The sequence below is a fragment of the Pinus tabuliformis genome, chromosome J, assembly GCF_031772625.1.
Source record: "Pinus tabuliformis cultivar Carrire ecotype Pingquan chromosome J, CPIR1, whole genome shotgun sequence".
Classification (NCBI taxonomy): Eukaryota; Viridiplantae; Streptophyta; class Pinopsida; order Pinales; family Pinaceae; genus Pinus; species Pinus tabuliformis.
In genome coordinates this window covers 134,477,347-134,489,528 of record NC_142295.1, presented here as the reverse complement: position 1 = coordinate 134,489,528, position 12,182 = coordinate 134,477,347, and the positions used below count along the sequence as shown (strand labels likewise).

The 12,182-nt window shown below is 34.4% G+C and overlaps 1 protein-coding gene across 7 annotated transcripts in view; it reads left to right on the top strand.

Annotated features, from left to right (window-relative positions):
- LOC149225986 (uncharacterized) overlaps positions 1-12,182 on the top strand; it is a 353,707-nt gene that overhangs the window by 293,254 nt on the left and 48,271 nt on the right. For 3 of the 7 annotated variants that reach the window (XM_089377368.1, XM_089377365.1, XM_089377366.1), the window contains one exon: positions 4,120-4,170. The exons of the other annotated variants lie outside the window; for them this stretch is intronic. In XM_089377368.1, the coding sequence (XP_089233494.1) occupies positions 4,120-4,170 (51 nt within the window). The remainder of the gene's footprint in view (positions 1-4,119; positions 4,171-12,182) is intronic. 7 annotated transcript variants of the gene reach the window in all.

Genomic DNA, 12,182 nt, shown 5'->3' with positions numbered 1-12,182 from the left:
TCATCTCACTTCCATAGGGACTACCCCCCATAGCCTGCTGTTGGGAGACAGCTAGAACATAGTGGGCGGGGATTAGAGTGACAGCCCCTACCCTGAGTCGTTGTCGCGGTGTCTATACAATCTGGGCGACAACATTTTTTGGTGCCATTATCGGGGACCAATTTATTGGGCTTTGGCGTTACGACAATTATCATCACTCTTCTTAATCTACTAATCAATTCCATCTTCTTTATCCCGCCAATGCTACAACATTTTTTGGCGCCATTGTCGAGGATAAGTTTATCTTGTTTTCAGTGCTTCAACGACAATCTTCCTAATCTTATAATCCTTGTTTCCATTCATTAGCCCATCAAGCGACAACAATTTTTGGCACCATTCCTTTCATCATTCTTCACCTTTTCATCACCTTATCCTTTGTACTCTCACTAATCCTTTCATCTTGTTCATCTCCACCTTTAGCACCTAGACATTTAGGTTGGTTTCTTGTTTGGGTGGCAACTCCACTTGTTCAACCATTCACAAGAGCCTACTCTAGAAGGAATCATGGTAGAGGGAAACTGATTTTTCTCATATAGGAATCTCTCCTTGATCTCCATTTTCTTTTCATTAATCTCGTAAATCAAGACACCATGGGTGATTTTTACAGGCCTTGCAACTTCACCAACATCCAAGGATATCCTCATGATTTTCCAAATGAGTCTACCATGAGCAAGTTGCCAATCTTTGAAGGAAATAATGCCATCAATGTTGAGGCTCACATAAAGAAGTTCAACTCCTTCATCCAAAGATATGCTCATTCCACTGCCTACAACCATGAAGATGTCAAGATGAATTTGTTTGTTTTATCATTGGAGGATAATGCTCTTGACTAGTTTCATGATAAAGAAGACAATGCCTTTGACTCCTTACAATCAATTTTTGAGGCCTTTGAAGATAAATATGGAAATCAAAGGGGCTCGCCTTGTGCCTTTAGCATTGAACAAAGAGGTGAGATTAGTCATATGAAGGACCCAAATATCATAGAAATATATCAAGAGGATGTACCATATTTCCGACCTTGTAATCTTTGTCATAATGAATCCACTTGTGCAGTGGAAAGAAGAATTTGCGATAGTGGAAAAGTAGGGACAAGTTGTCGAATTGGTATCAATGATGAAAAGGAAAAAGATAAACAACTAATCAATTAGTTGACTCAAATGATGAAAACCATGGAACTAAATAAAGAGAAATTGATAGCAGATCACGCCAAGGATATGAGAGCCATGTACACCAAATTAGAAAAGTGGGATGAAGAGCTAGAAATCATGAAGGTTAATCACTTCGATCAAGTGACCGCCATGCAAAATCATTTGATCATCATGCGAGAAAATCATGATAAAGTAATAAGGGACATGGAAATCAATTTTCAAAGCAGGTTGTCAACCATAGAAGAAAAACATGATGAGGAGCTAAAGATCATAAAAAATAATCACTCCAATCAGATAGCCACCATAGAGGAAAAGTGAGCTCAAGAGATGGAAGCTATAATGTCCAATGTGCAGAATCATTTAATTGCCATAAAAGTAGACTATGAAAGAATAATAACAGATATGGAAGCTAGTCAGATATATCTTCACAATAAATTGTTGACCATGGGGGAAGCCATGCCATGGAAATCAGTGCTATAAAGGTTGAACACTCGAATCAGATAAATGTTGTCAAAATTGAGGGGATCACTCTTCAGAATAAGCTGAAAATGGTGGAAAATACATAGGTTCCGAGACTTCAGCTCAAATCGGAAGATCCAAGTGGGAAGCACAAAGGATTTTTCACTACTCACAAGTCCCTCAGTCCGCTAGAGCAGTTCTCATCTCATTACAATAAGGTCACCATAGTTGGAAAGGAGCTTGAGAATGATCAAGCTTATGTCTCTGCTTTGACAGAGTATATTCAGAATAAAATTGGGCATACTTCAGATTCCTCAGATATTTCATCCAAACATTCTCAGGATCAAGACAAAATCTACATTGGTCTCACTATCAGCGTCACAGCTTGCTGAAAACAAAAGTAAAAGGAAGAAAAGAAGAAGGAATAGGTTTGATGCATCCGATGGCTGAGAGTAGCTCAATATTCGAATGAGTCAAAGTCCTGTAATTTTCAGAATTCAGCATGGCACATCCGAGAAGGAGCCCACAAACCTGCTGGAAAGTCGACAAATGCTTAGTATGCACTATGTTGAAGACATCTGATGCCATATGGAATATTTGTATAGTATCTCTAACCCTACTTCTTTTCATTTCATGTCATTATATAATTTTATTTCACACATTTATGTTATGTCTTTTATATTTTAGTTTGTTAGAGTAGATTTTTTTATTCCAGTGAATTTACTATGTATGCATGATGATTTCAATGTTGAATGGATATCTATTTGATGGACTTATGTTTTTTTGGATGTAGGATTCTAAGATTCTCATGTTACTTCATGAAAGCAACGTGTCCCCATATGGAGCTAGATGTTGCACATTTTTTGTCAAAATTCCAAGGAAGCAGACATGCCAATTTTTTTCAAAAGATCAGATCATCAATCAGTTGTTTATTATATCATTGTAAACCAATTGTGCAAATTTATAATGTAAATGATGCTAGTAATAATGTGTGTGTATGTAAGAACCTAGGTAAGCCTATTATGTTGGCGAAAATTTCATCCTATGAGGTTTTTCGTCTCATTGACTAATTTATGTTTCTAAACATGGATGGTCAGCAAAGTTTTTCCCTCCGACCTCACCCCAAAGATAGGGTGGAATTCTTCGTCAAAGTCTTAGGTGAGTCATAGTGTTCTATTCGAATCATATGTAAAATTGATTTGGGAATAATTTAAGCTAATTGGCTAAATTATTTTATTACAAATCACTTGGTCTACTAGATCATATTGTGTCATAGAATTAAGAATGTAATTTGAGGGTCTATACCGAACGGGTGTTCCCCCTTTGAGGGTTGAATTTTAATTATCTTATGTAAAAAAATATTTTAGTGCATGGTCCCTCATACTTAGACACCATGGCTAAAATATTAAAAGGTAGAAAAAATATTTAATCCCCTTGAGTGTCAATTAATTAAAATTTCTGGCAAAATAAATTAAATCCTAAGCTAGAAATTTAATTAATTAAAGTCAAAATTAAATGTCTAGAGAAATTAAATTCTCCTAGTGGAAAAATTCGTGGGTCTCAAAAAAATTAAGTTTTGAACATTCCTCACCAAGGGATATTGAAAATTTCAAGAAAAATTGGACCTTTGGACCTTGGTGGTTAAGTCAAAGTCAAATTTTTGAAGAAATTAATTCAAAAAAAATAATTTTGAGCTAAAAAAAAAGAGGTTTAATGAGAAACTCGAAAATTCCTCAAAATACATTTTTTCAACGGCTAAGATTAAAAGATCATCAAGGATTTATCAACGGCCAAGATTATTTTTACAAGGATCAAGCCAACTAGCTGTTATTTTTCCACTTTGAGGATTTATCTATAAATTAAAGAGTCATTTGAGTCTCAAGCCATCTGATTTTTAGCTTAAAAAATTCTATAGAAAAGCTGATGTAACGTTACTGTCCCGTTGGGGACGTTTTCGAATCATAATAAAGATTTTGGGGTGCAGTTCATGGTGTTCAGTGTTCATTGATTTGTGGTATGTGTTGGGTATGGACTTTCCTATATTGTGCTTAATTAATTTTAAAAGTTTGTTTTTCATTAGATGGGGATAAAAACATTCTATTAATAGATTTTGGGTCTATTTTAGGTGATTTGATTTGCCATATGTCTAACAAGCTTTCTTGAGAAAAATATATAGTGTTTGTAGGTTCCCTAGTCCTTGGGCTCCAAGTTCACAAACTGTGGGCATGAACTAACCTTGTTTGGACTTCAGATATTTGTTGTGGTTTATCTAACTTCGCTAAGGCTATAGCTTGCATCAATTTCAAAAGTTTATTAGTCATTTATCAAAGAAAATTTTATAAAAAATTATTTCTCAAAATTTATTTCAAAACCCTTGTATATTTGTAAATTTTGTAAATAGATTTGTATAATAAATTTGTAAATTATTATTTTTAATTGGGGTTTTGGGTATTTTTTGTCTCCGTTTTTACAGGTGAAATCAGGTGGAGAAAGTTGGAATGGAGCTAGATCTAGACCCTTTAAGGTAGGATCTAGTCTCCAAATTTTTTTGCAGGGCTAGCCATTAAAGAAATTGAGAAACATTGCAGATTTGAAGCAAATTAAATTTTTTGAAGCATGGGTTTCAATTTTCAGCCCTTCCGGGCCCGGATCTGGCCTCTCCAAGGTCAACGTTAACCTCCTAAGGCCCTATGTAAGCCATTTAGCCCCCTGCGCCATATTTTTAGGCCTCCCAGAGGCCAGCGTCAGCGTTTTGAGGCCTCAACGTCCTCTTTTTGGCCCAATGTCAAGGGTTTTCGGCCTTTTTAGGCTTGGCCGTGGGACTAAGAGGCCTTGGGCCCCCTTCTTTGGCCTAGATGGAAGCCCTAGAGGGATTGTCATGGTTTTCTAAGCCCCTTAGGACCTATCCATAACCCTTTTAGGGATTTTCACTGCCTTTCCTCCCCTCCTCTGCCATCAGGCCTCCCTGTTGAGCCCTCTTCTCCTCTCTTCAGCCCCAACGTTGACCTCTTCTCCCTGTTTGAGCTCTCTTCTCTTGCCCTTAGCCCTCTTCTAGCCCAGATTTGACCTCCGTCCATTTCTAAATTTTTGGGACTGAATACTTGGTAGGTTTTGCAGAAATTTGGCTCAAAATCTTGTGATTTCAGGTGGCATCTTCATTGCAAAATTTTGGCAAATTTGGGCAAGATGATCTACAAGGCCTTGGGCCTAAGGTTTTCTCTTTAAACCCTCTTTTCCTCATTTTTTTTGTTACAACAGTAATATATAACTTGTAACAGTGAACTAAACACCCTAAAAACACTTCTAATTGGTCAAAATACTTAAAAAATTGCATAATAAAATTTTCCTAAATTTTTGGCCACTTGGGCATTGCATATCTAGCCTAGATCTAATTTTTAGGTTGCTGGAATATCTCTGCATAATTGAGAAATCAGATCTGATATTTTCTAAATATCACATCTTAAAAGCCCTAAAAATCTAATTTTTTAGTTTGGCAAGCTTACTCTAAGTTTTGGGCATATTTTGGCACTTGTTAAGGCACTAATAACTCGCTGTTTACACATTTATTTACTGTTGTAACAATTCTTTTCAGATCTGATATAACAATTATTGACTCATCATAAGTGGGCTAGAATTCACTAATACACATTGGCAAGTCATTATATTACTCATTGGTCATCTTATGATTCATATGTTTGGCAATTTCCTTGATTTGATGTGAGATATTTACTATTGTCCCATATTGCATCATTAGTAGCTCTTCATCATTTACATGGTTCATAATGGTTTATGTGTTTGTAAGAGCCCTAAATTCAAATACCTGAATATGTAATTTAAACACAGAATTTAAAGAATTTAAATTCATTTATTTAATGAATACCAACCTGTTTGCTCTGCTGTGAAGCTCTACTGCAAATTGTTCTGTTGCAGTTCTTGTTCTGGCTGCAATTCTTGATCCGGCTGCGTTACCAAAACGGCCAAAACCACCCTGCCGAACTGGGTACAACCTGGGTACTCAGTCTCAAAATGCTTTCCAATTGAAGCAATCTGATCCCCCGTGCCCAAAAACTCCAGTACAATCAAAACTCAAGAGTGTTTGTATCTCTGTGTTAAAATTTTTCTCTGTTTTTCCTCCTCCCTCTTCTCAAGATTTCCTTCCTCCTTTTAATTCCTCGTCCACTGCCTTCCTCTCATCTCCGTGTCATTGTTTTGTTACATGTAATTTTATAAAATCAAATCTTATTTGATTTTGTTGATTTTATTCGGATATGGAGATTTGAATTGGTAAAAGTTTATTTATTATTTTAATAAATTTATTTGATTTATAATTTTAATTATTATTTTATTAATTTTAATTTTTAAATTTAATTTGTAAATTAAAATTAACATTTTCTTTTAGTTTAAGGATTTATCATATATATGATATTTTGGTGAGGTATTAGTTCATTACCTTAATTTATATCTTTTCTTGTAGTAACCAGCTTATATATAGTGCGATACATGTGGGTCCATGCATACGTAGCTGTCATATGGAGGTCTCATATGTATGCTAATATTCGTATTTTATTATAGTTATAGGTGGGTCATTACAGTGTTAAGCTCTAACAATTGCATATCTTGTGATTTATTTTGAGAATTTGTTAACTCGGCACTTAAATCACTCACACATCTAAGTCTTAATCTTGTTAGTGGTTTGAGTTACTTTGGATATTTGAAATCTAAATTTAAGTATCTCTCTTATATATGTGCAATTGGCATAAGATCATTGGTAATCTTGTTATAGAATCATCATTGAAATATCTTGAGTAATTGTGATTTTCATCTTGTGTTGATAACCATTGGCTAATTGATAAGTGGATAAGTGTTCTAAGTTCCTTTCATTTTGTCAAATATTTTGTGGATTTATCTATTGTTGGCACAAAGTAAATTGACACTTTCTTAGTTGTGAGATTGCACATAACTCATTAATAGATACTCTTGTCATTAAAGATTCAACATAACTTTAAATGCTTAAATCATTAAGCTAATCTCAAAACTAAAATTTTCACTCCGTTGTCGCACAAATTGTCTAGGCAGCACAACAATGCTCAGACCGGGGGTTGTCACCCTGATCCCCGATCTCTCCGTTTAAGCCATCTCCCAATAGCAGGCTAAGGGGGGTAGACCCTATGGGAAAAAGGAAGACCAACTGGGAACCAGTTGGGTTGGGAGACACAGTAGGGGGAAACAAGCACTTGATTGATTTTAGAATTTGATTAGATCTTTAAATGCTTAAGACCAGTGCCTTATGGAGTTAATGAAAACCAAGTAATTAATTAGTTGTTGCTGCTTATGAAGTAATTTAATGATTGCTTGAAAATATTTACAAAATATCAAACATGTAACGAGCATTATATAATCCAAGCAATGATTAATTTCACCAGATGCAAAATATTCAATAGATGCGCAATGTTCTAGCAAATAAATTTCAAAAGATCAAATACTTCAAGAAACCATGAAATTTTAAATGCTAACCAGCTCACAAAATGATTCACCACTTTTCAATAGCTAATCTTTAAATAAACATTTAAGCGCATTTAACTATAGAGAAGTGGAACATAAATACCACAAAAGACACCAAAATGAATTTTCAATTTTTAGTTAATTTTCTCAATTTTTTTTATGTTTATATTTTTATAAAATTCTAAGTTTAAAATAAAACAAAACTAAAATCTAAATAAATAAAATTTAAGTCTAAATGAAAATAAAAATATCTAAACTATAAAACAAAATTCTAAATAAAAGCCTAAGAATTAACTTTTTATGCTTTTGGGCTTTTTTATTTTTTATATTTTTTTGATATTATTTTTAAAATTAAAATTTAAACATAATTAAACTAAACTTAAATAAATCTAAAATCAAAACAAAAAAATTAAAAAATTAAAAAATGAGACCAAAATGTTAAAACTTAAACCTTTTATGATATATTTATATTTTGAGTTTATTTTAAATAAAGCTAAACTAAAAAAAATGTCTAACTCTAAACTAAATGAAACTTAAAATAAAGTTTAAACAATAAATCTATACAATTAAAATGAAATCTAAAACTAAAAAAAAATTATTAAAAAATCTAATTCTAAAAACTAAATAAAAATCTACCCTAATTCTAAAGCTTAAATACATAACCATGAAAATCAAATTTTTTTATTTTTTGAAGCTATAAATTCAAAATTTAAATAAAACAAAACTGAAATAAAACTAAAAGTAAACTATACAAAAGTATATGTTACTCTAATTTGCATATATGATACAAAAAATGAAAAAAGAAATAAAAAAAGAAAATCCAATATACCAGCCGTAATTAAACAAAACCTAAAATAAATATAAACAAATGAAACTCAAATAAAAAAAAGTCGAATGTGCATTTGCTGTTATGCAAGTCAGTGGAGCAATGTACGCGGAAGGGAAGCTTGCTTGTGTTTGCAGGTATGCGGATGAGGAAGCTGCAAGCCACCAGATGATGGGCAACGTATGGAGCAGAGTTAAATGCCCACAGAACTGTTTGTGTTGCTGACTGCAGGTTTGCGTGGAGAGGCACTGATAGACAGCATGGGAGTTATGAGGGAAAGGTAAGCTGGAGAAGGCTGCAGTGTAGGGTGATGAAAAATGAGTGGAGGATGTTTGCAGGGATTGGCACGGATGGCAGCGTTGGGAGCTGGAATGAATACGCAGAGAGGGATTGAGTATTATCTGCGTGGAGAGATGGGCAGCGAGCACGTGGAAGAGAAAGCAGCGTGCAATATGGCTGAGTTTTGGAATGAACGCAGGGAGAGAGGGAGCTGTGGTATAGACGCATGCAATATGGGTATGTAGCAAGGAGAGAGTGGAAAACTTCTACGGCGACAACGTTGAGGCATGTATATGGAACAATGGGAGGATCCGAAAATTTGGAAAAGCGTTGGCAATAGGGTGGAGTTCGTATAGCAGCAACAAAGCCTGTGGGCTTTTAAAAATTTCAAAGATTTTCTGCAGCAATAAAACCCCACTGGGCATCCAATAAAATGTTTACCAGAACTTAAAAATATTCTCCAGAAAAATTAAAAAAAATTTAAACCTCTCTGCTTCAGATTTCTTGAAAACCTTAGTGAAACTCCAGATCCAAAAAAAAATTCAAACCGTCGAATTGCAGAAAGAATGCTCTTGCAAAGCTAGCTCTGAGGCCAAATCTTACCCTCCAGGTCCTAGATCTGGCTTCGGAACAAGAATACACCTTCAGATTTGCAACCTGTAATGACAAAAACAAATACCCAGAAACAAAATATGCAAAAAACAAAACTGAAACCCTAAAACCAGTTAAACAATTACAATATTTACAGCTTAAAGGCTCTAAATAGCCAGATTTGTTAGTATGCCACAGAAATATTTTTAAAATTTTAAATTTACTATGAGATGCTTCAGAAAACCCTTCATGCATTCACAAGAAAAATTCAAATGATAAGCACAGGATCAAAACTAGCTAAGCTCTTCAGAAAATGCAATCCGGGAGTTGGTTAGTTCAGCTGAGAACTCCCCGAACGCCCGGTAATCTCAAAAAAAGGATTTCTTGCACAACTTAATTCAACCATTAACAAAGAAGGAGAAAACGATATTAAAATCCAAATATAATGGAGATACCTGCCATCATATTCAGAAATTTAACTTCCATTCAAACCCTAGTGACTAAACAAGATATCTGTGTTTAAAATCACTCTTCATAGAGCTATCATTAATGGCTGAAATTAAAATTATGCATAGAAATAAAACATCTTACAACATTTCCAGAAGAGTAACACCAACAAGATTTCAACCCCAAAGTCTTTCTTTATTGCACAAAAAAAATGACTACAAGAGCACTTTCTTTAGCACAAGACTCACAGATCCAATGATCTCAAATGACCCCTGACAACCGATTTAAAGGAAAATTTCCCCAACGGCTAGTTCGAGTGATCCATGTCAAAATGATCTCGACCATCGATGAGGATCAAAATCTCTTTTAATCTCATCCGTCGAAATTTCAAATGCATTTTAATATATTAAAGAATTGAAATCTTGCATTTATTTCCTCAAAACTTTGACTTATTATTATTTTATTAATTTTTTATTTTTTAAATTTTTATTTATCTTTTTAATTTATTTTATTTTATTTTTAATTTATTTTATTTTTTTATTTTTTATTATTTATATATTTTATTATTTTTATTAGACCCTCGAACTTAGCCTTTGGAAAAATCACCTAGGACCTAGGACTTATAAGGGGATAAAACATTTTCTAACCCTCAAGACACTTTATATCATGACTTTACAATTTTACATCTCAAGGGGGAAAACCCATTTGACATAGACCCTCATAGACCACCCAGTTCTGCGACACAAATATAATCTAGCAGATCAAGCAATTTGTAATAACCTAACCAAATAGTTAGGATTATTTCCAAATTACTTTTACATAGACTTGACCTAGCACACTAGGATTCCCCTAAGATTCTAATGACAAAATCCATTCCAGCTTTGGGGTTAGGCTGAAGGAAAACTCTGCCGACCATGCGTCGGTGAGGCGAAAAACCTTTTGAAACATAGATCATCACTAGAAGATTAGGTTTACCTAGGCAAATACATACATGACACAGATCTGCTAAGATTATTTACAATTTACACATGCAGACTGGGTTTACAACATAACATGATCGGGCTGACGATGACAATCGAATGGCACGGACATATCGATCAAGCGCTATCCCTTTTGCGAAAAATGGGGTGTACTGTTATGGGTAGTTGACACGTAGTTGTCAACATCTGACTCTACTTGGGGACACGTTGCTGCATTGTAGGAATGTGAGAATCCAGAATTTGCATCCACGCAACACACAACAAAACATAAGTAGCATCCATCCAAAAATCATTATATAACATTAAGCACAAGAAAGATATAACCTTTTCATTTATTAACTATCTTGTAACATGAAAAGTAAATCTAATCGTAAAACAGAAATGAAAATGATGAAAAAACAAGGAGTAGGGTTAGAAATACAGAGGATGCTCCATGGCATCAGATGTGTTAAATATAGTGTATACTGAGCATTTGCCTGCTTTCAGGCAAATCTGTCAGCTATTTCTCGGATGTGCCATGTCCAATTCTGCATATGGTAGGACTTTTTCCTATCCGAAAATCAAGTTGCTCACGGCCATATGATGTATCAAATTGCCTTCTTGTTTTTTTTCTTTTGCGTTTTTTCTTTGTGGTAGGCTGTATCACTGATGATGTGGAACTTTCTGCTTCAAAGCTCTCAGATGAAGTATGTAAGATATGCATGACATGTCTTTCTTCATCTTGCATCTGATCTTTATCGTTTTTAATTTTATCTGGATCACCTTCAATTAACCACCTTTCAATCGAACCAATGACCTCCTCATAATAAGATGGAGCTTGTTGCAACAGATAAGGAGGCTTGTGATCTGTCGATGTTTCCTAGTTTCTTTCATCCTCTGATCGCTGTTGAAATTTCTATACTTGTATTGTAATGGCATCCATCTGGCTAGAGTGTTCAAGCTTCATAGCACTGATTTCCCTGGCATGGTCTTCTTCCATATCTTTTATTACTTTATCGTTCTTTTCCTTTATGGTCATCAAGCAATGTTGCATAGAGTTTATCTCTTTCTTATGATTTGCTTGCATGGTAGCCAACTGATTATTATAATCAAATGTCATGATAGTCATTTCTTCATCCATAGTTAATAACTTGTTTTGCATAGAATTAATTTCCCTATCATGATTAGCTTTCATGGTTTCCATTTCCTTATCTCGATTTTCCAGGTGGGTGTATAAAGTTCTCATATCATTGGCATAATCAGTTACAATTTTTTCTTGATTGATCTCCATATTTTTTACCAGCCGCATTAGTTCTTCTATAATTTGCTTCTGATTTTCCCTTTCATTGTTGACACTGATTTTACAATTTGTCCCTGCTTTTCCACTATCATGGATTTGATCTGCAATGGTACAGGTGGATGGCACATTCTAATATGAAGAACTGTCTTGAAATATTTCATCGACAGCTGGACCCTTCATAAGATTACTTTCATTCTGTTGCACAATTTTAGGGGCACAAGGTGAACTATCTTGATAACCATATCTATCTTTAAAAGAATTGAAAATGTCTTGTAAAGAAGTGAAAGAATCTTCAGGACAATTATTAAACCAATTCAAAGCATCACCCTCTAAAGAAAGGACAAATAGACGCATTTTGACATCTTCATGATCATAGTGAGGAGATCTACAATATATGATCATTATATGAGTAAACTTGCATAAATTCTTTCTAACAACGGCTGAATCACCACCCGAGAACAAAGGTAATTTAGAAATGGCCACTTCCGGAATATCATGAAGAACATCAGTAAAATGACACGGGGTAAACGAATATTCCATGATAAATAATGAGGGACCAAATGGATGATAGAGAGAGATCTCTGCTCAAGAAAATCAAGAGATGAAAGAAGTGCAGTCGCCACTTGAACATG